The sequence below is a fragment of the Urocitellus parryii genome, chromosome 11 (genome assembly GCF_045843805.1).
Source record: "Urocitellus parryii isolate mUroPar1 chromosome 11, mUroPar1.hap1, whole genome shotgun sequence".
Lineage (NCBI taxonomy): Eukaryota > Metazoa > Chordata > Mammalia > Rodentia > Sciuridae > Urocitellus > Urocitellus parryii.
In genome coordinates, this window is record NC_135541.1 from 19,800,801 (window position 1) to 19,828,656 (window position 27,856).

General features: G+C 43.5%; 1 protein-coding gene and 1 pseudogene across 2 annotated transcripts; both read right to left on the minus strand.

Moving 5' to 3' along the window:
• Nucleotides 1–83: 83 nt before the first annotated feature.
• Bsdc1 (BSD domain containing 1) lies at nt 84–27,493 on the minus strand. Of its 2 annotated transcripts, none has more exons than XM_026406833.2 (11): nt 27,461–27,493; nt 27,140–27,200; nt 21,320–21,436; nt 18,408–18,575; nt 16,705–16,759; nt 14,768–14,883; nt 14,292–14,360; nt 14,047–14,125; nt 10,716–11,195; nt 3,349–3,452; nt 84–1,607 (listed from the first exon to the last, which is right to left on the minus strand). In XM_026406833.2, the coding sequence occupies exons 1-11, from the start codon at nt 27,469–27,471 to the stop codon at nt 1,575–1,577; spliced, it is 1,293 nt and encodes a 430-aa protein (XP_026262618.2). In that variant the 5' UTR covers nt 27,472–27,493; the 3' UTR covers nt 84–1,574. The 2 variants fall into 2 exon arrangements, with proteins under 2 accessions (XP_026262618.2, XP_026262617.2); XM_026406832.2 differs by having other exon boundaries at nt 18,408–18,626.
• LOC113195333 (peptide chain release factor 1-like, mitochondrial) lies at nt 12,025–13,929 on the minus strand (annotated as a pseudogene).
• Nucleotides 27,494–27,856: the final 363 nt, after the last annotated feature.

Genomic DNA, 27,856 nt, shown 5'->3' on the forward strand with positions numbered 1-27,856 from the left:
CCACTCTGCAGTGTGTGGGTCCTGCCTGGGCTCCAGTGCAGCTGCCTTGGGGGACAGAAACAGATCCCCAGACACCTTCTGGCTTCTGTTGAATTTCTTTAATGCTGTTAACGGCAATTCTGTAAAAGGTTCAGGACAAAGTTCTTTTTTCTTTCCTTTTTAATTACAAAACTAACAGCTGTTAGAATCTTTTTTTTTCTTTTTTTTTTTCCTTTTTTCTTTTTCCTGGCTACAAAATACTCTGGGGAGATGCATTATAATTTAAAATATATAATATTGCACAAACAACCAAAAGGTTAATTAAACTAAAGAAATAATTACAAAGAGGAAAAAACCCCATCCCATCAAAAAAAAAAAAAAATCAGTATTCTCTTCATCCCACCCCCTCACTCAACATTTGATGCACAGTGCCCCACTCTTGGCATCCCTGACCACAATCCCTTTAAATCACTGGTGGACACACCAGCTTATGTACAAGAATCACGAGAGCTGCATCGTGAAGCACCAGGGTCTCCAGGAATCCCTGCAGCCCTCACTACCCCATAAGAGATGTGGCTTCACCAAAGTGGAGGGTGGGAGCCACAGGTTGGCTCTGTCTTCCAGGAGGAGAGCCTCTGCAGAAACCCAGGGAATCTCAGGACATTTGCCCCGGCACATCCCTTTGGAAGCAGAGGGCTGAGGCGGGAGAAGCTGGTCTTACCTCACCTGTGTTCACTGCTCTGTACCGCTGGTAGTTGGCTTGTGTCCTAAGCTACAGGGAAGTCGAGGTGGGTAGCTGCTTGGACCAGGTGTCCTGCCAGGCAATGCACAGAGGGGCCTGAAGTGGCCCCCTCCCTTCTTGAGGAGAGGAGGAAATGCAAGAGTGGACCCTTGCATTGGCACAGCTGGGCTAAGGACTTGGGTGCATTTGACATGAAGCCGCCCTGGGAAAATACAGGGACATCCCAGTGGGGTCTGGAGGAAAGGAAGGAGGTGGGTTAGGGTTTGGTCTCTAGATTCTGAATCCCAAGGAACCTTTCCAGGAATGGAAAATGCCTGGGAGGGGAAGATTCCCAAGATAGGCAAATTTCCCAGAGATGAGTGCCTTTTATCCACTGGCATAGGAATCAACATGTGCTTGCTGTCCCTGTTTAGCCAAGGGCAGGTGGCACTGCCTTCCTTGTCTGCTTGTGGGTGGACAGCATGTGCTGTTGTGGCTTCCTCCCAGAGACTGGTGGTTCAGCTTCGGCTTGTCAGCTCACAGAAGGGTTGGAGCTGCCCCTTGGGGCTTCCCAGCAGGAAGCCCCAGGAGCAGTGAGTGTTCAGCAGGGAAATGTAGGCTCTCCGGTGAGGGGTGGTGTCCTCCCCTTAGGTTATCCTAAGGTTGGCAGGAGTCAGAGTCCTGGGCGTGGATTTAGACAGCCCCTTCCCAGGTGTGAGCAGAGGCTCAAAGGACCAGCAGGGAGCCACCAGAGGTCTGGATGGCAGAGGCCATTTGGGGGACATTCTCAGTCAGTGTCATCCAGGGCTGGGCTGAGATGAGCGAGGGAGGTGGGAGGTGCCATGAGTGGGGGAGCTGTGTGCTCTGGTTCCCCTCATTCCCAGTCCTCCCACTCTACATCTTCTAGCTGCAAATGGGAGGGAATAATGAAGAGCACAAACATACATTTACTCCTTTTTGTCAAGCCCAGACTCCTGCTGAGCAAAGCTGCCTCCATTTCTGGTTAGCTGCCCTCTATCCCAACCCTGGGCCATACCCTGATCCTGTAAGAGTGAACCCTTAGTCTTAAGGAGTAAGTTGGGATATGTCTGGGCAGAAGAGCTGCCCTCTGCCTGAGGGACAGGCCTGCTGCTCGGATTGTTTCAGACCCATCAGAAATGCTTCCACCATAGTCAATGGAGGACATTGAAGGGGTGCACCTTGCCTAAGAAACCAGTAAGCCCACCCCTTAAGGAAACCTTGTCTCCTGTGAGCTTAATTAAGGCTATGCCTAGGAAAGGCAGAAAACTTCAGAGTGGTCCTGTGACTGAAAGCAGGGTAGCAGTGGATTATAGGTGCTCAGGAGATCTTCACCAAGGACTCAGCACCCTAACTCCCAGCTCAAGTCTCCCCAGGGAACTTTCTCTTGCCTTGTTGCTCTTAGGCCTACTGTCACCTGCTGTCTGAAATGATGGCTTTATCGAAATACTCTGCTCAAAGCTACACGTCAGGATTTTTTTTTCTCACAGTACTGGGGATTGAGCCCAGTGGTGCTCTGCCACTGAACTTATCCCCAGTTCTTTTTTTTTTTTCCTTGGTACTGGGATTGAACCCAGAGGTACTTTACCACTAAGTCATATCCGTAGCCCTTTTTATTTTTTATTTTCATAAAGGGTTTCATTAAAGTTGCTTAAGGCCTTGCTAAGTTGCTAAAGCTGGCCTCAAACTTGTGATCCTCCTGCCTCAGCTCCAGAGTCATTGGGACTACAGGTGTGTACCACTGCACCCAGAAAAAAATGTATTTTTGAGAAAGAGTCTTGTGATTCTTCTGCCTCAGTATCCTGAGTAGATGGGATTATAGGAATGTGCCACCATGTCCAGGCTACCTGTCAGGTTTTATTTTTTTGGTATCAGGGATTGAACCCAGGTCACTTAAACACTGAGCCACATCACCAGCCCTATTTAGTTTTTATTTAGAGGCAGGGTCTCACTAAGTTGCTTAGAGCCTCGTTAAGTTGCTGAGGCTAGCTTTGAACTTGCAATCCTCCTGCCTCAGCCTCCCCCACCCAATGGGATTACAGGAATGTGCCACCATGCCCAGCCTGCATGTCAGGTTTTAAAGAAGACCGTGAAAACACAAAAAAGCTAGTAAGTCTCCGTGGCATGACAGGGTACCATGGGCCTTCTATGTCCTAAGTATAGTGAAGTCAACAGGTGCAAAATATTCTTAAATAGGTTACTACCTGCCCTGAGGCTTCAGTTTCCCAACATGAAAAATCAAAGCCTTCATATGTCTTTCTAATCTGCCCACATTTTTTTTTTTTTTTGTACTGGGTCTTGAATCCAGAGTCTCTGGCATGCTAGGAAAGTGCTCTATCACTGAGCTACATACCCAGCCCAGCATCTACTATTTCTAGTTCCTTAGGTGAGTATGATTCAGAGCAATGGTTAAGAACTCTCCCTCCGTCCACCCTAAAACTGATGGGAAGCAGAACCTGCTGCTGCTGATCGTCATGGACCTGAGTGGGAGGTCCCAGCTCTCTTCCTATAGCCTGCCACCTCAGCTAGGTCCAGGAATCTACTTTGACAGGACAGGGAGTTGATGAGGAGAGTTCTCAGACCCTGACATCACTAGGCTGGCTTGCCTGTGGCCAATCACACCCACTCACCTCACCGGAGGCATCCACTTTGGAAAGTGCCATTTGCACTTCTTCTTCGGTCATGTCCAAGTCAAAGTCCTTCTCCCAATCCTCACTGATGTCTGTGCTTGAGCCTGGAACCAGGAGGGACAGTGTGAAAGGCAGAAGTGGGGGGGAGGTGGGTACCTAATGAGGTTTAGCTGGGTGTGATGGCAATCTTTAAAAAGGTTGGCAATACACAATACAAACCTTTACAATCTACTTTCACGTTGGCTCAGCAATCTGACTTTTAGGAATCAGGAAAAATCCTGGATTCAGTAAAAAATTTAGCCAAAAGGATGTACATTATAGTACTGTTGTATAGTGATGAAAACTTAGAAACAATCTAAAAGTCCACTAACAGAGAATTAGAAAAATAGCCGGGTGTGGTAGCGCATATCTGTAATCCCAGCAACTCGGGAAGCTGAGGCAGGAGGATCACAGGTTTTAGGCCAGCCTCAGGCCTTAACAACTTAGCAAGACCCTTTCTCGAAATAAAAAATAAAAAGGGCTGGGATATAACTCAGTGGTAAAGTGCCTCCAAGTTCAAGCCCCAGTACCAAAAAAAGAAGAAAGAGAAAGAAAAAGAAATGGTATAGATACATGTTGGAAAATGATATGGCTTTTAAGTTAGGCTGAAGAATTTTATACGCATGACAAACCATTCTTAAAACTCTTGAGAAAAAGCTAATTACTAGGGGATCAGATTATAGCTCAATGATAGAGTGCTTTCCTAGCACATGTGAGGCAGTGGGTTCGAACTTCAGCAACAAATAAAAATAAATAAGTAAAATAAAGCTATTATATATCCATCTACAACTAAAAAAAAAAAAAAAAAAGCAGGTTACTAAAGAGTGGAGAAGCACTTTGGCCCACAGGCTCCCAGGGAGCCACAGAAATCTACCAGAAGAAACAATGTGTGTCTTTCTCCTCCTTCCTTCAGTTCTACTCAGCTGACCTGACTCCTCCTGACACACCAGGGTCATCCCCACCTTAGGGCCTTTAAGTGACTGTCCCCTGTACTGTACTCCTCTTCAGATACCTATATACAGCCAACTTCCCCACCCACTTTACACCTCTTTTCATGTCTTACCTTCTACAGGTGGCCTACCCTGACTGGCATATTTTACAACCCATCCCTCTCATTATGCTCTTTTGTTGTTTTTTCAGGTTTTGTTTTTTTTTTTTTGTAATTTTCTAAAACATTATCAGACACACTATATGCTTACTGTCTAATAATAGAGGGCTAGCTCCACAAGGGCAGGAGTCTTGTTTTTTTTTCTTGTTCTTTTGGTACTGGGAATTGAACCTAGTGGTATTTTACCACTAGCTACACCCCTAGCCCTTTTATTTTTTATTTTTCTATGGGGTTTTGCTAGGTCGCTGAGGCTGGCCTTGTGCTTGTGATCCTCCTGTCTCAGCCCCTAAGTAAGTGGGATGTCAGGTGTGTGCTACCCTCACTGGCTCTTTGTTTTATTTTCATATGCACTCCTAGTGTCCACAACACATAGCCAGCATCTAATAGATATTCACAGACCCTTTCTCTAAACCAGTGGTTGGCAAACTATAGTCTGTAATCAAATCCTATAATCTATTTCTGGAAATAAAATTTTGGAACACAGCCATATCCATTTGTTTATAAGTTGCCTGTGGCTGCTCTAATGTGGTAATAGCTGAGTTTAGTAGTGTTAAAACAGACTGTATGGCCCAAGAAGTCTACAGTATATACGATTTGGCCCCACACAGACCAATTTTACCACAACTCCTGCTCTAAGTGATTCTAATACCTGTCACAACGTAACAACCACTATACTAACCATTTCTTTTGGGTGACTTCTTATATGCAATATTTTAAAAATACATGTGAAAGTTATCAGAAAGAAGCAAACTACATAAAAAGTTGCCCAGGCCTACATACCACACACACAAGGTTTTCCACAAGTGGTGTAGTGTGTGCATGGGCTCTGGAGTCAGGCAGACCAGTGTTGAAAACTTATTCCTTTATTTATTGTATACCCTGGGCAGATTATCCTGGCCTTCAGTTTATTTACAAAATAAGATAAAACTACCCTTTTTCCAGGGCTGGGGATACAGCTCAGGTGGTACAGTGCTTGCCTCGCATACACAAGTCCCTGGGTTTGATCCCCAGCATGACAAAAACAAAAACAAACAAACAAACAAAAACTCAAAAAAAAAAAATGCAAAGAGCCACTGAGAAGCTTATAGAATGCAGACTCTCTGCCTTGAGCTTCATCAGGTCTACTTGGTGGCTTGGGACTTTGCTTTATCAACAGGTACCTGAGTGATTCCATGGAGACCCAGGCCTGCAGTTTGAGAAATAATGGCATCAGAATTAGAAATATGAGGGGCTGGGATTGTAGCTCAGTGGCAGAGTGCTTTCCTCACACGTATGAGGCAGGGTTCGATTCTCAGCACCACATAAAAATAAATTAAAAAAATAAAGGTTAAGAAAAGAAAAAAATAATTAGAAATATGAGCTGGACATGGTGGCGCACATCTGTAATCCCAGTGTCTTGGGAGGCTGAAGCAGGAGGATTGCAAGTTCAAAGCCAGCCTCAGCAACTTAGTGAGGCTCTAAGCAACTTAGGAAGAGCCTCTCTCAAAATAAAACATAAAAAGGACTGGGGATGCAGCTCAGTGGCTAAGCATCCCTGGGGTTAATCCCTGGCAATAAAAAAAAAAAAAAAAAAAGAATTATAAACATGAGTGTAGGCTAGGGATATAGCTCAATTGGTAGAGTGCTTGTCTCACATGCACAAGGCCCTGGGTTCAATCCCCAGCACTACACACACACAAAAAAAAAAAAAAAAAAAAAAAGAAAGAAATATGAGTGTAAAGTGCTTGTTACATACAGAAATAGTGGATATTTAATAAATGGAATGGAGCTCTATTTGTTCTAAAGGTCTCATCTCAGAACTAAACAATTTTGCACAAGGAAACACAGCCAAGTCAAAGCAGATCTGTAACCAAGACTAAATTCTTCTGACCTTGCACCTAAGTTTCCCTTGCCTTTAGGCTGCTTGGGTGGCACTTGCCTGCCTGTCAATGCAGCTTCCTGTGGGTCAGACTGCTGACTGATTTCTCACTTCAGAACTGTGGCTGTGGCCATGACAGTTTCCCCTAACCTCTAGAACTTGAAACTCCCTCTTTAGGCTTGAATGTCATGGCAAACCCTTCTAGTGGTAGAAAAGAGTATAAGCTAACATTTCTAGAGCATTTCACATCCACCCCCTGGGGTGGGCGAGTATCAATTCTCAGATGAGAAAATGAAAGCTTTGGTGGCAGAGATGGGAACAGAGGTGCTCCCTGCCACTGGCCTCCTCCTCCCTTTGTCACACAAAAAGCATACTTTTTGTAGCTTAGTGGTACACCCTTGCCTTGCACATGTGAGGCACTGGGTTCAATCTTCAGCATCACATAAAAATAAATAAATAGACAAACAGACAAATAAATAAATATTGTGTCCATCTACAACAAAAAAAATTTTTTTAAAAAAAGCACACTATGGAGCTGGGGATGTGGCTCAAGAGGTAGCGCGCTCGCCTGGCATGCGTGCGGCCCGGGTTCGATCCTCAGCACCACATACAAACAAAGATGTTGTGTCCGCCAATAACTAATAAATAAATATATATTAAAAAAAAAAAAGCATACTAAGATCTCCACTGTGCATGTGGCAGAGACATGATCTATGCAATTTAAGGCTTCATAATGGAGTTTGACTGCTTTTTGTTTTGTTTTCAGGTCATAAAATCCACTAACCTGCCTGGACCATCATCTTTGTTTTGCTATTAAAACTATTTCAAAGTGCTGTCACTCACAGCTGATTTTATTCTGTTTAATTGGCTGTCTGCTTCCTCAGATAAGAAATGGACACAAAAACAGCTCTCAGGTCTCATAGTCAATGTTGAAGTGGGGCCTTCAACCCAGGGCGACAAGCCATAGGCTTGCCCCAAACTCCTCTTTTCTGCCCTTGCTGAGAAGCTGAGCAAGGTAAGTGCAGTCTTTTAGATTTGATAGGACCTAGGGACAAAATACTGGTGGGAGCAACTCTGCAATGACAGGAATCATCCTGGGAGACCCTATGGCTAGGCAACTCAAAGAGACTCTGCTACACCCAAGGACTAAGCCTAATACCTTTCTAGGATGTGGGCATAGGAGTTACTCTGTCTCCAAGCCTCTGTTCCTTTAAAATTTACTCCCTATACTATGTTGCCACTATTTTAGCCTAGTCCAAGACCCTGGCTTCCCCCTATCTGACTGACTACAGTTGCTTTCAGGGGTCTTCTGCATGGTACACCCAGCTCCTCCTTTCACAAGCCCTAGTGGGTTAGAGGGAGCACAGCAGTAGTAAAGAGCTCTCACTGTACTTCCTCCATAATCCCAGTTTCATCCAGTTTCCAAACATGACTAATTTTTTCTGATCACCCTCTTTGCCACCCAATTCCAAATGGAACCTATAACTCTTTAACCCTGTTTCACTATTCCTCATTTCTTCCTTTACCCAGCTAAGATTTCAGGAATCATCACTGATCAATTCTTGCATATAGTTGGACTTTTTTCTTTTCCTGTTTATTCTTTCTTTTTTACATCTGATTAAACTTGAACTCTGGTTAAATCCAACTCCCATCTGCTCTGTGCCGTAACCGAGCAACTGAGTATGGCTAGGCAAAATACAACAGGGCTGACAGTCTCACTTAATATCCATGTCCACCAACCCCACTGCACTTGTCAGGCCCATCACCTTACTTCCATAAGACTACTTCCCACTCTTCTAAATGTTTATTGGATCAGTGATTGATCTCAGTTTCCTACCAGTAGAAAAAGGGGAGAAACTGCACAGATCTCAGAAGGCTTTTGTGAAGACTGACAAACATATCAAGGGCTTAGTATAGAGGTAGACACAGAAAATGCTCAGAGAATGTTACCTTCCCCAAAACAGGGCTCTACCCCAATTTTTTTCTGATCAAGATCTATTGCAAAATAATTACCTCCAACTTATAGATGAGTAAACAGAGGCTTAACTTTTCTGAAGCCACAAGGCTTGAGAGCTAGCTGGGCTTTGAACCCAGAACTGGCTAAGCCCTTAACTGCTGTGCTGCTTTAGGGTACCCAAGCCCAATCTGGCTCCAATTTAAGTTGTTAAATTCTTAAGTTCTATTTTTGAGCCAACCCACCCACTCTTGTTGTACCTCCCTATCCTGGGAGACAATACAGAAATGTGCCCTTAGACTGGACCACCATTCCCCACACCTGTCCCAAACTCTCCAGATCTCCTACACAATGCCTGTCTCCTCGGTGAACATCCGCTGATGCTCAGAGATTCCTTCTTTCTCTGAACTCCTTCGGGACCAAGTCTGTCCCAGACTGCTTCATGCTTCATCATAAAGACTGCCACTTCTGCCCCTCCCCCCTCAGTGTCTCATAAAGAGCAGGTAGGAGCTCAATGTATGACCTCACTGAGTCAGTCAGAAGGAAAGCACTGTTTTAGAGACTGGAAACACTGAAGCTTTCCATCGGGGAGCAGAGTAGGGCTTGGGTGGGGCCCATTCCCCATCCAATGTAGCAAACCAGTCCCTCACTGCCCAGCAGGCCAGCGCTCACTTGCTGGCTAAGCTTTGAGGCTGTGACTGGTACTAAGTGTTAGTGATGACAGCATATATGTGTGTCAAGGGATGAAAGGCAGTTTTGCTGATGATCAGCAGTCTATGGAGAGGGATTTTGAAAAAGGCAAAAAGGCTGACAGCAGGGCTGTCCTTGTCCTTTAATTCCTGGAGTTAAAATGGTTGCTTTTTGATATAAACTCAGAGTCTCTGGTCTAAAACTCAATTATAGAGATACTGAAGCTTGCCAGGCCTGATGGTGCACACCTGTAATCCCAGTCTTGGGAAACCAAGGCAGGAAGTTTGCAAAGTTAAGGCCAGCCTTAACAACTTTGCAATACGCTCACTCAAACTAAAAAATAAAATTTAAGCTGGGCGCTGTGATTCATACCTGTAATCCCAGCGGCTCTGGAGGCTGAGACAGGAGGATCACGAGTTCAAAGCCAGCCTCAGCAATGGCGAGGTGCTAAGCAACTCAGTGAGACCTTTTCTCTAAATAAAATTCAAAAAAAAAAAAAAAAAAGGGCTGGGTATGTGACTCAGTGGCTGAGTGCCCCTGGGTTCAACCCCTGGTACCCCCCACCAAAAAATAAATTTTTTAAAAGGGCTGGATATGTAGCTCAGTGGTAAAGCGTCTGTGGGTTCAGTTCCCAGTACAGAAAAAAAAAAAGAAAAAAAAGAAACTGAAGCCCTATCACTAAAGCTGGTGCACCCTAAGTTCAAGTTTTCAAGTTCATGAGTATTCATTTCATTCTTTAAAACAAAAGCCTTGGAAAGTTGAACAACTTTTCTAAGGTTCCACAGGGGAGAAGACCCTTGACATTAACATTACAGGGATTCTTTACTCAGGGCAAGACTGAATTATCCAAAAGGATAGAAATCAGCAGTATGGTAGTTAAGAACATGGCCTTGGAGTCAGACAGGCTTGGGTCTAAATCTGATCTTGCCAATTCCTAGTCATGACAATTTGAACAAATTACTTAACATTTCTGGACCTCACTTCCATCATTTTTAAAAGGACAATTTTAATACCGTCCTCACTGTTTTGTGAGATGTAAGTGACAAATTAAATGCCATATAATATATTTAGCACAGGACCTAACCTAAACCTTATTTTGTGGATTCTAAGATACTAACTATTGAAGTTGGTGTGGTGATACACACCTGTAATCCCAACGGCTCTGCTGGGGCAGGAGATCACAAGTTCAAGGCCAGGCTTAGCAAATTAGCAAGGCCCGGGGCTGGGGTTGTGGCTCAGAGGTAGAGTGCTTGCCTAGCATGCTTGAGGCACTGGGTTCGATCCTCAGCACCACATAAAAATGAAATAAAGAGTATAACTAATTAAAACAAATAAAAAATTAAAAAAAAAAATTAGCAAGGCCCTAAGCAACTTAGAAAGACCTTGTCTCAAAATAAAATATAAAAAGGGATGGTGATGTGGCTCAATTGTTGAGCACCCCAGTATCAAATCCCAGTACCAAAAAAAAATCCTATTATAAAATGTGCATGGTTGATGAAATATGAAATATGTTAATAAACATATTTGAAATATGAAATGTTAATAAACAATCGATAGCAGCTATCCTCCTCCTCCTCAGGTATCACAAATGAAGGAAATTTGCTACTAGGATCAAGACAAGGGACAAGGAGACACATCTGCCTTATTAAGTGGCAATTCTTGCCTGCCCTGCCCAGACATCACCACCTCCCCACCCCTCCTTGAGCCTCCAGACCTACCTTTTTTGCCATTGTTGGAGGGTGTAGACTTCCCACTATCCGAATTCAGCTCAAACACCCGTAAGTCTGTGGGCACCTCCTCCCTCAGAGTCTCTACTCTGGCTGGAGGCCTGGGCTCTGGAACACTGGGGCGGCCAACAGGAGTTAGGGGCTTGGAGGTAACTGGGGGTGGGGGACCAGTCTCGCCCTCATCCACAGCCTGGCCCTGTTCCTCCAAAGATGCCTCAAGCAACTTTTGGGACAGGTCTTTGGGAAGCACTGGTGCCTCAGGTGTACAGGCAGGATTGGCAATCTGTGTCACCAGGGAGATGCTCTCACTGCTCTCTGATGGAGTCACCTCTGCTGGGGGCTCAACTGGGATCACAGGAGTCTCTTCACAGGAGCTCTGGGGGGCAGGTCTTCCTTCAGGAGGTGTGGAAGTTATGGTCACAGGAATCTTTGCCTCTTTTGGAGATATGGGTGAATTGCTCACAAGTTCTTCTGCAGAGAAAGGTAGGAGAAAATGGTATTATACTCTAACTAGCCTCACGACAACCCTGGAACTCTCAAGTTCAACCCAAGTTTACTCCAATGAAGACAAATGCCATTTCTCTCCATCCCATCCTCTGGTACTTCTGCAGACACTCCATGCTAGTCAGTCCCACATGCCCCTCCGGGCCTTGCCAGCAATGTGGCTTAAGGTAACGTAAAAATTGGAAAGCCAAGACTTAAAAGTGGATCAGTTTCAGGGTTCAGGTCAGGCTCTGCCACATACTAGGTGTATGACTGGGAAAGCCACTTCACTTTCTTTTTTTTATATTAAAATATTTAATTTTAAGGACTTTACAGAAAACAAATGAGTTAATCTGCTTCTTGTACAGAAGAGCGCAAGATTTACAGCAGTCATATTATGAATGTTTTACTAATGCATTGAGGGAGATCTACATTAATTATCCATCATGAATATGTATATTGCTTCCCATTATAAACACTTTTTTAAAGAGAACACTCATGAGTATGCACAACTGATGTGCTATAGTATTTTCCTGAGTGCGTGAAATACTTTAATAACAAATCAACCTAAGCTTTTTAGGAAACATTTTCTTTTCTTTTTTTTTTTTTTTTTAAAGAGAGAGTGAGAGAGGAGAGAGAGAGAGAGAGAGAGAGAGAGAATTTTTTTTTTAAAGAGAGAGTGAGAGAGGAGAGAAAGAGAGAGAGAGAGAGAGATAATTTTTAATATTTATTTTTTAGTTCTCGGCGGACACAACATCTTTGTTTGTATGTGGTGCTGAGGATCGAACCCGGGCCGCACGCATGCCAGGCGAGCGCGCTACCGCTTGAGCCACATCCCCAGCCCCGAAACATTTTCTAATAAAGATTCATAATCAGCATAGTTCTTCAGTGACTGTATAAGTTCATCCAGTAGATAATCTCCTCGCATAAAAGTCTCAAGACTATGCAGTGACTTGTTATTCTGTGATCTGTGACCCGGTTCTGTGGAAAATAATATGTTCTTATTTTCTCTAATCTTCCTTTAGTTCTAACCTGAATCTTCCTAGCACTGTAATCTTTTACTTGTTTCTTCCTCTAGACGCATATTGTACAGCTTTGCACGCAAACTTTTTCATAGCCATCTCTATTTTTTCAGTTGAGACCTCTCTTGTTGGCATTCAGAAACAACACCTGTTGGAAGACGAACAATCCAGATAGCACTGTCTGTGGTATTTACATGCTGACCCCCAACTCCACTAGCTCGCTTAGGATCAATTCTCAAATCTTTTGGATTAATCACCATATTAATCTCAGTGGGCTGGGATAATATTGCCACTGCCATGGTGCTAGTATGGATGTGGCCTTGCTTTTCTGTCCTTGGCACTCTCTGTACTCTATGCACTCCCCCTTCAAATTTTATGTGTTTATAGGCTTCTGAACCGCCAATGCTGGCAGATGCATATCTAAGGCCACCTATTTCACTTGGAAAGTATTCTAAGGTTTCAAAATGCCATCTTTTATTTTTATTTATTTTTTTAAGAGAGAGAGAGAATTTTTTAATATTTATTTTTTAGTTTTTGGCAGACACAACATCTTTGTATGTGGTGCTGAGGATCGAACCCAGGCTGCACGCATACCAGGCGAGCGCGCTATCACTTGAGCTACATCCCCAGCCCTCAAAATGTCATCTTTTAAATGCAGCATATTGCTGCTACATATCAAACATCTGAGAAGTAAACAACATGGCCTCCTGACCCCCAACTCCTGCAGTTACCTCCAGGATCAAATCACTTTCATCAGTTTCTTCTGATGCTTCAACTGAGTTATTTCTTTTTGACACAAAGTTATTTCATTCTCTGCAAGTTTCCTTAAATCTTCATTTTCATCGTGCAGCAAGTGCTTGGTCTCCCACAGCTGCTCCTTCTCGCTCAGGAATTTGGTGACCACTACCAAATCCGGCCTCCTGAATCGTAACTGGCTTTCTGACCCTGCCTGGCGCTGGAGGAAGGTCCATAAAGGCCTGCCACGGGCGACCAGCTCCTCCAGTGGCGGGCTACTGTAGCTTAGGGACCTACGGGCTGCACCAACAGCCTGGCCGGCCCACAGACCACGGGCAGCACCCCACAGAACCCACCCCACATGGTTGGCCCCACTTTTTTTTTTAATATTTATTTTTTAGGTGTAGTTGGACACAATATCTTTATTTTGTTTATTTTTATGTGGTGCTGAGGATAGAACCCAGGGCCTCACACATGCTAGGCGAGTGCTCTACCACTGAGCCACAACCCCAGCCCCAAGCCACTTCACTTTTAACTTACCTGCCTCATTTGGGAAAGAGGAATAATGGTACTGTGGTAAGGACTACACATGTAAAGCCTCTAGTGTAGAGTAGGCATGTAGTATAAGCACTAACTAAAAGTGTAATAATCATGTCATCAGGGTGGCTCCAACATGCCATTCTAAGCTGAACTACCAGGTAGAGGATGCTCAGCTCCCTTTCTAATATGTCTAGGCATTAGTATCACCACAGGAGGCTGCTAAAAATATATCTCTGGCCACATTCCTACAGTCTTATTTAGAAGGTTAGGAAGGAATCTGGATTTTCAATGTGTTCCCTAGTGTCTATGAAGCAAGCAGCTGGTCCACGGCTGGCAAGGCAGTCTGTTTCACCTGATACCTGTGATTTCTGAATATAAACTTGGGGTTTCACCAACCTTGTTCGATATTCTCTTGTTAGCTCCATCTATGCTCAGCACATACACTGTTTATTCTTTACTCTCCTCTGGGGCACCACAACTCTCCAGACCTGAGTCCCAGAGACAAGCCTATCACTTGCCTATTATATCTAAACACCTCTTACCTTCTTCTTCCTCCCAGCCAGGCTCTTCAGAGATGCTCTGTTCTGCTCGCTGCTTCAGGGCATCCCTCCGGGCCTGCTCCTGAGGGTGGGGAAGCAATGGCCAGAAATGGTCAGGGGACTCTATTCCCAGCTCCTGGTCCTGACCCCAGAACTCTTGGCACCCTGTCTCCCTTTCTTGTCTCAACAAAATCCAGCCTATGCTCCCCAGGGTTGAGCAGGGACCTCCCCAGGCAAGACCAGCATACCTGCTCTAGTTGATAGACTTTATAGAAATATCGGTGCCAGAATTCTGAATGGGAAACAGCTGCTGGAACCTGGAGGGAGAGGAAGGTGGAGGTGAGGATTTTGAAATGGTATACAGAGTCTCTGTCCCCAGTCTCATCAGTCTGTTCCCAATTGCTCTGGATTTCAGACACAGGAATTAGCTTTGCATTGATTGTCAAAGCCCACCCTCATTTTCAGCCAGACCTAACCTCCTGGCCCAGCTTGGTCAAGGAAGGAGAAAAGAACTCCCATCAGGCTATGCTGGCCCTTCCATTTTTCACCATGCTCTGACTGCAAGAAGCCTAGCCAATCAGTCTCTTCCATGCAGATTGTTGGCTCAGGACAAGGCTAGTTTGGCTCTACAAGGTCTCCCACTGCCTCCCACTGCACAGGTCCCTCCCACCTGCCGAAACCTCAAGCCTGGAGCCAGGTGAGGTCCTGCTGGCTGGAACCTCACCATCTTGGTGTAGAGGGCCCGGATGGAGGGGCTGCCTACAAGGAGCTCTGAGATCTCCCCCTTCTTCTCTTCCAAGCAGAACTGGGAAAGCCAGGCATCAAACATTTCCGGGGGCCCTGCAGAGGGACAGAAACTGATGGTCAGTTTCCTGGGTCTGGGGAAAGAACCCTGGGCCTATAGAACATACTTAAGCTTGGATTTGGACAATGAGAAAAGTTTATGGGCTTTTTCAAAACCATTTGGCCCAAAGTGGGAGATCAGGCAGGGTGAAGAGGTATACAGGCCCTACTGGGATCAGAATGCGACAGCTACGTGAACTTCAGAAAAGGCTGTATTCTCTATTTTCTCCTATTTCTGCTGGCTACTGAATCTCCCTCTGAAATAGCTGTCTGAGGTCACTTCACTAGTGGAATCATATTGCCAGAGCCATTGGCTGCTTCTCTTTTTCTCTCAGGTGGCTATACCACTGTTTATGCCCTGAGGGCCACTGCCTTCCCAGAAAGCCCTTGTCCCTCTGGCTTCTCACTCTTGTTCTTTCCCTCCCGCTCTCTGGTTATTCCATCTGAATCTTTATGGGCTTCTAGTTTTTCTTTCCTCTCCTTACCCGTCTTCACTTTCTATTTTCTACCAAAATAGTCTATCTCCACTAAACCATGAATTCCAACCTTCTCCTCCCACTGAAAATTTCTCTCTCTTTGCAACCTGGACTATCCTCCTGGCCTCCAGATTCAATTGCAAACACAACATGTTTATTTTCTTCCCTTCCAGGTATCCACTGGAAATCCAGGAGCCATCCTAGATCTCCTCAGACACCTCTCTTATCCTCTGGTTGACTCCACTTCCTCCCCCATCTCCTACATGCACACCTTCCTCTTCGTTCCACCTGCCTCTTTCTAAGACCTGGCCTTATCTCTGAGATGAGAATTCCTATGAAGCATCCTAGCTGGATTTCCAGTCTTTGTCTCTATTTTGTCCCTCATAATACTGCCTCAAGTGTTGCTTTATAAAATGACAAATCTGATCATCCCAGGGCTCAAAACTCTTTAGTAGTTTTCTATGGAAGGGCTTTTTAAAGCTAGGGTCTTCAAAGGGTTGAAGAATTCCCATACTGTACACAAAATATTACAGAGAGAAGGCTTGTTATTTTCAATAGTTTTAAGGCCTTTGTGACTAAAAAGAACACTACTTCGAACCTTGTAGGACAAAATTCAAACTGGGTAATCCAGCGCCACCAGCAGAATGGTTGCCTTTATTCCCTCACAAGGGCTCTTTAATCCAATGTGACCAAAAGTTAGGGGCTCCCTGTTCTTTCTGGATCATCAAATATACTGTTGCTTTTACTTGAATATCCTTTTCCACTTCTAAGAGTAAAATCAGTTTACTTCTAACCCATACTTAAAACCTCAATTCAAGTGTCACTTCCTATATTCTCGAAGTACCTCAGGTGCCATTCCTTGAGCCCTCACTGTCCCTGTCTTTCTGAGGAAACTGTCACTCTACTTCTACTATCTCTGCTTTCTTTCATTCTTCCTATTTCTCCCTCCAACAGTGTGGTCCGGGCCTGCTGGGCTGGGTTGAAGGTTTGACTTATTTCTAGTCTCCAGTTCCCAGCACAGACACAGGGGCTTAGCAAATAGGAGAACAGGAGCTGAAGGCAGGCAGGCAGGCAGGCAGAGAATAAGGGCTAGAAGGGAGGCCAAACAGAGAGAATGAGGGACCAGAGGAGTGAAGTCTCTGTATAGGACAAAGCTGCAGTGAAGAGAGCTGGGGTTCAGGGAAGAAAAGGGACCATCAACCCATCTCACAAGGCACTACTCTGGTCCCTCTATATAACAGGTACTTGGCCTCTGTTATCAGAGATAAAAAGGGTTCAAAGACCACACCCTCTATCTTAGTCTACCTGCCCAATAAGCCCTCCCTCACTGCTACCCCCTCACCATCAGGTTCATTGCAGTAGGTTGCTGGGTCTGACTGCAGGCTATAGAGGCGAGCCTGTAAGCAAAAGAGAACAGACAACAGAAATTCTGGGGTGGATACTGGGCAGAGAAAGCACCCCCTTTGCAACGTACCCAAACAACTACAACTCAGCTTCTTTTCCTGTTGATTTGATTACCAAACCCATAGAGCACTATCCATAAAAACTGTTATCACTAGGCTAAAATCCCAAACTGGGGCTTCCAGAAAAATGGTCTGTCTCCCAGTATTCTACTCTTGGGAACTGAAAATATAGTGTAATCAGTCTACAAAATTATATGTATACAATGCTTCTGAAATATGTGAAATGTGGAAAATGTGAAATGTGGAAAATGTGAAATGTAAATGTATTAATAAAGTCCAACTTTGAGGGAAAATTGCAAAATAATACAACTATTCCAAAATTATAATCATTCATCAAGAATTTCATGGGCTGAGAGTATAGCTTAGAGAGCACTTGTTTAGCATGTATGAGGCCAGGGATTTGATCCCTAGCACTGTATAAAAAATAAAAAAGTTTCTTGAGCTGGGGATGTACTTCTGTGATAAGGTCTTGCCTAGGTCGTGTAAGGTCTTGGATTCAATCCCCAGCATTGGGGGAAAAAAAGAATCTCTTAATTTTATAGCCATCTGCCAAAGGAACTATAAGCTGTGTTCTCCTTAGGGAAGAGTCAGTCTGTACCAGAACTTCAACACATGGTTTTGGTAGTGATCACTGTTACTATAACTTAAAATCTCACTATTGAATGATTTTCACAATTCTGCTCACACATTCACTAAGTGGTGGCACTAATGTCAGTGCTGAAAAACATTCATGAAAAATTAGTATCTTTAAAATGGAAATTCAATATAAAAAAACTAGAAAGAAGGCCCAACAGCCATGATGCCACACTGTGAGTTTAGCAGAAAGCAATCCATGAAACAGGAAAAGCCATAATGAGAAAATAAAATACAGCACAAATACACTACCATGGTTATTGATTTAAGTGTTCTGAAGACAGGAAATTTATTCCTAATGGAAATTAGTCTTAAATAACATAAATGTGGAGAAAATCATGGCCCCCAAAGATGTTCTTCAAAGTGTCTTTATTAAGTGTGAAAGCTATAAGGAATTCAAAAGTACATACTTGGGAGATGACAGAATAAGCAATGCGATATTCATTTGTAAGAATTTAAGACATTAAAAGCAATGGTGATGGGGCTGGGGATGTGGCTCAGTGGTAGAGCGCTTGCCTTGCATGTGTGGGGCATTGGGTTCGATACTTAGCATCACATAAATTAATAAAATACAGATATTGTGTTCATCTACAACTAAAAAAAAAAAGCAATAGTGATTAGGAAAAATGCTAACAGTGTGTTGTATACTTTTTAAAAGCAGGTAACAAAACTGCTTGTATAAAGTGTGTATTTTGTTAAAAAGAAAAAGACCAAACTATCTTTACCTACAAATAAGAAGAAAAGGAAGGTTATATACCAGCAAGAAATCAGAGTTCTCTTTGGGTGGTGGAATTATGGGTTTAGAAAAACAATAATTATCTTTTCCTTATTGGTGCTCTTCAATTTAGCTATATACACTCATTTGTTTTTTGGCCTGAGTATGTTTTGCTTTTGCAGGTAGAGGTTGGAGGCTAAAGCCCAGCACCTGTATGGGAAGCTCAGGGAATACCTTGGTGCCATCATAGGGCTCAGCTGTGCCAGAGGGTGTACCCATCAGGGTGATGACATCGCAGTCAATGGTTTTGTCCGGCGAGGGTGCAAAGGTGTCTGAGATCACCCCTAGGAAGTCAGACAATCCCTTCTTCATTTTTTCTGTCGCCCCTGAGGAGCCTTCAGTCTGCAGAGAGAACCGATAGAGGAAGCAAGTGCCCCAGGAACAGGCTGAAATCTGGAGTAAGGGGTGAAGCATCAGGGGCAAAGGTATACTATGTGAAGGCATCAGGGAAGTGCTCACAACCCTTCACCCCCTTCCTCTAGATTGAGGTGTTCAAGCATTTTAAATCTAGAACCTATCGTAGAGCCTGGGCACAGGCATACAATTATATTTGTTAAATGAAAGAAAGGAATAAATGAATGAAATAAATAAGTGGTGTCTGTGCTAACAGGTAGACCTAGAGCCATTCAGGAGGTTTCCATCTGCCATTCATGCTCATCAGTAGCTATGTTTAGCAAGCAGACAGTATTTTATCAGAGGATTCAATTAAATAAGGTTGGCTAAGAAAACCCCCAAACTTGTTTTTCTTTCTTTTTTTAAAATGGGGCCTTGCTTATGTTGCCCAGGCTAGTCTCAAGAGATCTGCTTCAGTCTCCTGAGTAGTTGGGACTACAGACACATGCTGCCATACCCAATTTCAAACTTGATTTTCAGAACATAACCTCTAGTCTTAAGGTGACTGACTAAGCTGGGGATCAAATGAAGAAATTGCAACGTGTTCCAATGCTAAAGGAAAAATTGGAATTTAAAAACCAGTATTTTGGACTAGAATTGTGGCTCTGTGGTAGAGCGCTTGCCTAGCATGTGTGAGGCACTGTGTTTGATTCTCAGCACCACATACTAATAAATAAATAAAATTAAAAAATTCATCAACAACTAATAAAAATATTTAAAAAAACAGTATATTGTACTTCACTAGAAATTTAAGGGCTGGGGATATAGCTCAGTTGGTAGAGTGCTTACCTTGCATGCACAAGCCCTGGGTTTAAACCCCAGCACCAAAAAAAAAAAAAAAAAAAAAAAAGAAAAAAAATTTTTAAGAGACATACACAATTTTTGCCTTTCACACTGACTTTAGAATGTAACTCCTAGGGCTTAGGTGGTGGCTCAGTAGTAGAGCATTTGCTTAGCATATGTGAGGAGGTACTGGGTTTGATTCCTAGCACTGCATATGAATAAACAAAATATTTCTTTTTTTTTTTTAAAAACTATAACTTTTAGCTGGATACAGCAGAGCATGACTATAATCCCAGCTACTCAGGAGGCTGAGGCAGGAAGATCTCAAGTTCAAGGTCAATCTCACAAATTTAGCAAGATCCTGTCTCTAAATAAAGTGAAAAGGGGTAGGGATGTAGCTCAGTGGTAGAGCAACCCTGGGCTCAATCCCCAGTACTATGAAAACAAAACATACAAACAAAGAAAAAGCAGAATCTTAACTCCTATCTCATAAAAGGATTCCATGGTACATCTCTGATTAATAAAAATAGGTCCAGTGAGAATATTTGTTGGCCCAAAATATGTAAAAATATTTTCTTGTGGGCAGTCTTGCAATATATATTAAAAACCATACTCACCCTCTGGTTCTTTCCAATATTTTATTTTATTAATAAGAAAATATGAAAAAAAGAAGAAAAAAAAAAAAGAAAATATGGCAGGTGTAGTTCAGTGGTAGAGTGCCTGTCTAGCATGTGTGAGGCACGGGGTTTGATCCTCAGCACCACGGAAAAATAAGTAAAGGTGTTGTGTCCATCTACAACTTAAAAAATATTAAAAAGGGATGGGGTTGTGGCTCAGTGGTAGAGTGCTTCCCTAGCATGTGCAAGGCACTGGGTTTATGCCTCAGCACCATAAATAAATAAATAAATAAATAAATAAATAAATAAAAATAAAAGAATCAACATCTAACAAAAACTTTTTTAAAAAATTAAAAAAAGAAAATATGGCAATGGGCAAGAAGTTAGCAGTCAGAATGTTCACTGTAGCTATGTGTATAACACTGGAAAAACTGAAATAACTAGGTACTACTGAAATCTACAAAATAGAATAACATGCCATTTGCGATGTAATGATGAAGTAAAAATTTAAAAAATTAGATTAATAGGCTGGGGATGTGGCTCAAGCAGTAACATGCTCGCCTGGCATGCATGAAGCACTGGGTTCGATCCTCAGCACCATATAAAAGCAAAATAAAGATACTGTGTCCACCTAAAACTAAAAAAAATAAATATTAAAAAAAAGGTAGATTAAAAAGCATGGTACTTGGCCAGGCACTCTGGCACGAGCCTGTAATCCCAACAGCTGGGGAGGCTAAAGCAAGAGGATCGCAAATTCAAATTCAGCCTCAGCAACTAAGTGAGGCCCTACGTGATTTAGTGAGACCCTGTGACAAAATAAAAAATAAAAAGGGATGGAGATGTAGCTCAGTGGTTAAGTACCTTTGGGTTCATTCCCTGGTACCTCTCCCCAAACAAACAAAACATGGTATTCAGTTGATCACAGTTTTAAAGAAAGTGAACATAGGGATAGGTCCCCAAAACATAAATTAACAATAGTTATCTTTGCAAGACAGAATTATGAGTGTTTCTAGGTTGGTCCTGTCTTTTCTTTTACTCTCCTGTTTTTCTGCTTCCATATTTTCTAAGTTTTTTACAATGAGACTTTGCTAATGAAACCTTGCTAAAAGAATACAGAAGTTGGAAGTTAATTATTACTATACTTGCTTGATGAACATAATTCTTTCAAAATAGGAGGAAAAATAATCCCCATATTCCCCCCTATAGGAGGGAAAATAATCACCTAATGATAGGAATGTTGGGAATCCCCACCAGGATCCCAGGGCAAGTCCTTGAAGTATGGGCAGTACTCACAGCCAGCTTCTCCTTGACCACACTGGCCGTGGCTGCGATGGTACAGGCTGTGTCATGTTGTACCACCTGAGTAAACTCTGTCAGGTCTCGCTTCATGAACTCCAAAGCTTCGGATGACTATGGGAGGACAGAGAAGGATGACAGAGCTGGCAGATTCTACCAGTCCTTGTTCCTATTACCTGTGCTTCTTCAGTACCAGACACATGGAAATCTCAAGTGATGTAAGAATCTGGGCTTGGAAACAATGCCCATTTGTCTAGTTCTGTGACCTGGGATTACCTGGCAGCAGACAGTGCAAGGGAATTCCTGCCACTCAGTACAGGGACTGAGCTAAGTGGCCATAATTGAGTCTCACCTAGTCCTTGGTTTTCCCCTATACAATGAGGACGGACAATAGACCAGGTCAGCAATTCACAAGAGCACAGTAGGGAAAGGGGACCCACCAAGTCTGAAAAAAGATTTTGATGAGTTGTTTTGATATGCCTTAAGTTATATGTGTTTCAAATTTCAAGTAACAAGAGACAGGTGGGTGATTTTTTTAATCAAAGGAAGTAAGAGAAGATTCTCTCTGAGGCCTCCTCGGCTGTACCATTCCACATACATAAAGCTTCAAAAAAAAGAAAAGAAAAGCTCCTTTGGGCCTGATACTTTTGTTTATCAAACAATCTGTTTCTTACCTTGCACTTGGAGCCAGCTTGAGAAAGCAGGCCTTTACCGCTTTCTACATTTTGCTTTTACCTTACTTGTGTCATACTCACCACCCTCTAGGATGCCTTCCTGGAACATCTCTGTGCTCACCCCACCCTACAAGCCCCCTCCTTTTACATGGGATCAATCACCTGTACTTTATAAAGCATGTTTTTTAGTGTTGTGGTGGTTAGTTTTTCTGGGAAGGGCCCACCAACTTTCATCAGCCTGGGAAGTCTGTGAGTGGGGCAGTCTCATGCATGAGCTAGAGGCTTCTCTAGGGAACAGGAATCATGCCTCAGTATCAGACATCAGATTCCTTAATTGGGGGCAGAGGGTCATTTGTTTATCATGTGGTCTCAGTCTCAGAGTCAGAAAGGTTATTTATTACTTCACTCCGTCTATCCACAGTGTCATCACCTTAGTTCAGATCATCCAACTCTTTTATGTGGACTCCTCTACTGCATTTTCCTTATGATATCCAGTGGGCACTTTATTGGTCAGGGCAGACCAAGGTGCTCCCTGCTTTACATTTTTCAATGTTTACACACCATCTTAAGAGTAATTATAAAATCTTTACCTTCATTTATGAGGCTTATAAATCCTAGTCTCTGGCAGACTCTCCTCCCCGACCCTGCAAAGCCCCCTCATTTTACACAGGATCAATCACCATTGCACACCCTCGCTGAACTCCAATGGGCCTTCCTCAGATTTCTCAAATGTCCTAGCATTCTCCTTACCTCAAAAAGTATGAATACATTATTCCCTTCCCTGAAGCATAGTTCTAATTTTCCAGAGCAAACAAGTAAGCAAACAATGAATGAACTCTCTCACTTGGTTAGCTCTTTTTTTAAAAAAAATAAAACCTTTGTTTTATTTATTTATTTTTATTTGGTGCTGAGGATCGAACCCAGAGCATCACACATGCTAGGCAAGCATTCTACTGCTGAGCCACAACCCCAGTCCCAAACTGGTTAACTCTTATTCATCATTCAGATCTATGCTTCTATGCTACAATCCTAGAGAAGCTTCCCTGATTCCTCTTTAGGTTCAGCTGGATCCTCTGGCCTTACTTCTTTAAAATCTGCCATATTTTAGACTCCAGATTACTGCTCAGTGTCTATCTTCCTAGATGAACTGTAAGTTCCACGAACACAAAGCCCAAGGTTTTTATGTTCACTGATGCTTTCCTGATGTCTGACACAGAGCCTGGCATACAGAGGTACTCAAAAAATGTTGTTTGTTAAATGTATGTGCACTAGCGCAACTTAATTTATATAGTCACAGGTACAACTGTTTGATGTTGTCTTACCAACAAGATTGAACTCTGAGGGGACAGACATGAACAGACATGCTGCTTGCCCTCAAGAAAGTTACAGTCTATTGGGAAAATGCTCACTCCATAGGCTGATGTGCAATGGGAAAGCAGTAACCAGTATATTATAGGGAACTTGGGAAGATTTGGTAAAGGGAAGCCTGAAGTAGGCCATAGGAGGGCTGGGGTTGTGGCTCAGTGGCAGAGAGCCTGCCTAGCATATGTGAGGCACTGAGTTCGATTCTCAGCACTGCATATAAATAAATACAATTTTAAAAATATTTTAAAAAATCATGGTTTAGGGCTGGGGTTGTGGCTCAGCAGTAGAGTGCTCCTAGCACAGGCGAGGCCCTGGGTTTGATCCTCAGCACCACATAAAAATAAATTAACTAATTAACAATATTGTATCCAACTACAACTAAAAAATAAATATTTTTTTAAAAATAATGGTTAAAAAAAATAAATAGGAGCCGGATGTGGTGGTGCATGCCTATACTCTCAGTGGCTCAGGAGGCTGAGGCAGGAGAATTATGAGTTCAAAGCCAGCCTCAGCAATTCAGCAAGGCCCTAAGGAACTCAGTAAGATCCTGTCTCGAAATAAAATAAAAAAAGGGCTGGGGATGTGGCTTAGTGGTTACACACCTCTGGGTTCAATCTCTGGTTAAAAAAAAAAAAGAATGACTAGGAGCCAGAAAGTCTGGATGTGGGTTTACAGAAGCCTGTAAACATTTTAGTCCTGATGAACATAAAATGTGAAGCAGAAACGGTGAGGAATAAAGCTGGAAAGGTTGCCAAGGACACCTATGAGTAGCCACCAAAAGTTTGAAGAGAGTGAGACATGATATTTTTCTTTTTTTTGGGGGGGGGGACAGTCCCAGGGATTGAACTCAGGAGCATGTGACCACTGAGCCACATCCCCAGCCCTATTTTGTATTTTATATAGAGACAGGGTCTCATTGAGTTGCTTAATGCCTCACTTTTGATGAGGCTGGCTGTGAACCTGCAAAAATCCTCCTGTCTCATCCTCCCCAGCTGCTGGAATTACAGGCATGCGCCACATGCCTGGCCTGATTTTTATTTTCAATAGGCCACTCTAGTGACTGGCATGGAGGACGGGTGCAAGAGTAAATAAGTTGGAAGAGGGAAGAACAGTCAGGAGGCTGTTTACTGCAATCCAGTAAAGAAAATATAAGAAAATGAATAAGGACAGTGCTGCTAAGGATGGAAAAGATAGGATTAATTCAAGAAATACTAGGCAAAAAAGGAAGATTTGGTGATTAAATAGATATGTTCAGTGAAGGCAGAAAAAGGACAGGGAAGAGTGACTAATACAAAAATAGGTGACTATGTAGATGCAGTGCAGTTGGCTAAGTGAGAAAATATTAAAGGAGGAGCAAGTTTAGAGAAAAGATTGTAGAACTGACTTTGGGCATGTAGAATTTGAGGAGACCATGGAATATCTGGAATAGTTGTCTAGCAGGAGCTAGCCTTGAACACTGAACCTTGGGGAAAGAATTGGTAATCAACTTAACATAAAGGGATCACCTGGGAAGAGTTGGAGGAGTGAACAGAAGCAGTGTTCTGAGGATCTCAGAACACCACCTAACAGAGGGGAGCAGAGGAAGAGGAGCTCATGAGCAGTTAGGAAAGGAAAGTCTAGAGAAGTATGTGGAGAACTGAGAATCACGTTGCAAAAGCCAAAAGAGCAAAGTTTCATGGAAAAGGGAGCATTCACTAGTGTCATACGCAGCAGAAAGGTCCAGGAAGATAAGAGCTAAAAAACACCCACTGGATTTGGCAAGTAGTGGGTAAAGTTGAGTGTGGCTAGAGATAAATTTACCAGTGCTGGCTTCAGAAGTGGAGAGGGAACTGAGCAAGATCATGCTTGTTGACCTCAAAAAACAAAAAGCATGTGAGGTTGCCTTCTGGAAATGAAAAGACAAAGTGGTTGAACAAGGACTTAAAGGAGAAGTTTCTGAAGTCAACGGAAGGAGAAGAGAAACTGAGTGCTGGAGAGCACTCAGGCCCAGAGGTTGGGGAATTTGGTGAAGCCAAAGAGCAATGTGCCCTTCTCTAGCTTTATGTATACTCATGTGTGCACATATAAGAGCACACAGGACATAGCACAAAGTGTATCATCTCAGAAATGCTGGCTCTGAGGCATGTATGCTAAGCAGCAGGGAAAAGAGTGGTTTCGCTGGGGCCAGGTTGGGAAGCAAGGCCAGGAAAGCTCCAAAAACCAAAAAAAAAAAAAAAAAAAGTAAGAAAAAATGGACTGGAGGTGGTCCCTAAAGTCCCCATCACTCTCAGTGCTTAATAAAAATAGTTAATGCTTATATAATACTGAATATGCTAGGCATTATTCTTAGTGCCTAGATACATTATCATTTAATCTTTATTATAATTCCACTAGGTAGGCATTATTATTTCCATTTTACTCTTGAGGAACTGAGGTCTAAAGAGGTTAAATAACTTGCCTAATACCTAAAGATGGAAATTTAAGTCTTCCCTTTCCAAAAAGGCAGAAATAGTGCTTTAATTACCAAAAACGAAGATGGAAGGCTGACCACATTGTGATTCCACTCTCTACCTATTTTTCATAAGTTAAGGTTTCCTTTGAGGGAAACATACAGGAGACCCTCTCGCAACACTTGCTGAATGTTTCTTCAGGAACTTGCTCAACAGGAAGTACACTACTTTAAGGTCTCTTAGATTAAATCTTAGAGTGAAATTCTCCCTCTTAATCCTCATCAACAAATAAACAACTCAGGGCTTTCTGAGATTTGCCAGACTGCAGTTGAGAAGCTGTACAGGAGTACACAGGCCAAAGCAGGAAAACAAATGTACCCAAAGGAAGGGGCTAATTTAATTGAGATTAGAAGACTCACGAACTCTGCTGCCCCAAAGCAGGACTCACCTCAATTGCTTTAAGTAAATAGTAATTAGTTTTTCCACAATTCAAATGGACTAACTTTAACAAGCTAACATGGAATAAAACAGGAATATCCAGTGGCATTGCCAGTGACAGGGACAAACATTGTTCATCCCAGAGATATTATTCAGCAAGAAATTCAAGGTCCTCCATACACTCTGGCCACCCTTCTCTTTCTCTCTCTACCCTTCTTTGGAAATCTGTTTTAGACAGAACTCCTCAGGTACCAGCGTGTATGATACATGCTTATCTCCGGCCTGGGTTCCTGCTTGTTATCCTGTCTAGTCAGGGTTGGCTTTGATATGGTTCCTTCCCCACCACACCTTCCCTAGTGTGTTCTAGAGAAGAATTAGAATAGACAGGTGCTCCGTACTTTCCTTTCACAGCACTTAACCAGAAGTAATTAAAACAGCTGTTTGATTACTTGGTTAATGATGCCTCCTCACCAGACTGTGAGCTTTGTGAGACCCAGGACTATATCTGTTTGGTTAAGGTGTGTGTCCTCAGGATCTGTCAGAGAGTGCTGGTTGTGGCATATACTCTAATATTTGGATGGCGATAAAAGTAAGTTTTTTCATTGCTAGGATTCTTTTTCTTCAAGGTCTATATCAAATGTTCTCTCTTCCACGAGCAAGCTGTTAATTTCCTAAGTTGGAATAAACTGCACCCTCCTATGGATTCCTAGCACAGGATCGCTCCAGCTTTAACACAATCGTCATTTTCACTGTGACTAATATCACACTGGTTTGCATTAGGGCTGGTCCTTCCGTAGGCCGGTAGAGGCTGAAAGGCAGGGCCCAGGTCCACCTCTGGGAGGCCCAGGCCCAAAAGTCGGGCAGGGTTGGTTGGAACAGGTTGCAACGAGGCGGTGGGGATCCCGGCTTACCTTCTCTTTGACTGCCTGATAGCTCTGCTGCAGCCAGCTTCGCCACCACCCCACGTCCTCCCTGTGGAAGACAGACACATCTGGGGGTCCTGCGGTGAGACTCCTGCCCGCCCAGTGATCTCCGGTTTCCCCCTCCGATGTGGCCTGCGGGTCCAGGCTTTGCAGGCCACTTCCCCACCCCTCACACCGCGACTCCTCTCAGCCTTTTCATCTCCGTCCACGCCCGCGCTGTTCTCCTCTTCCCCACCGGAACCCTGGCCCAGCACCCCAACCCTGAGAGAATTCAGGCCCCAACGCCTGGGAGCAGAATGACGGGCTCACCCTTCCGCCATCTTGCCTGCATGACATCACCACTATTTACCGACCTTTGACTTCCGACACGGCACCGCCCCCTCAAGCGCCGCCCCGGAGCGCGCGACCCAATCCGCGCGTCGGCCCCGTCCTCAGCCTAATCCCCGCCCCGCTCCATCATTAGGCTCTGCCTCCCCGAGCTCTGTCCAGTTTCAGTCCGGAGTTTGCCTTTAAACTCCGCCTCTGATCTCTAGGCTCAATCCTTATTCAGACCCATCCTCAGGTCCCGCCCCCACAAACCTTAACTCTTTGTGGGTAGCCGCTGACATCCGATACGGTGGCCTCTGTGGGCCATGTTCGCCCGGCTTGCTGGACGTCGAATTGAGAGTAGACGGAAGGAAGGGAGGGGGCTGGCTCGAACGTCTG

What these genes read in the sequence shown, in the direction of transcription:
- Bsdc1 (XM_026406832.2), bottom strand. An exon ending in TGGTCAAGGAGAAGCTGGCT is followed by an intron (nt 18,627 to 21,319) that starts GTGAGTACTGCC and finishes CCCTTACTCCAG; the next exon opens with ATTTCAGCCTGTTCCTGGGG. An exon ending in TGGCTGGGAGGAAGAAGAAG is followed by an intron (nt 11,196 to 14,046) that starts GTAAGAGGTGTT and finishes CTTTCTCTGCAG; the next exon opens with AAGAACTTGTGAGCAATTCA.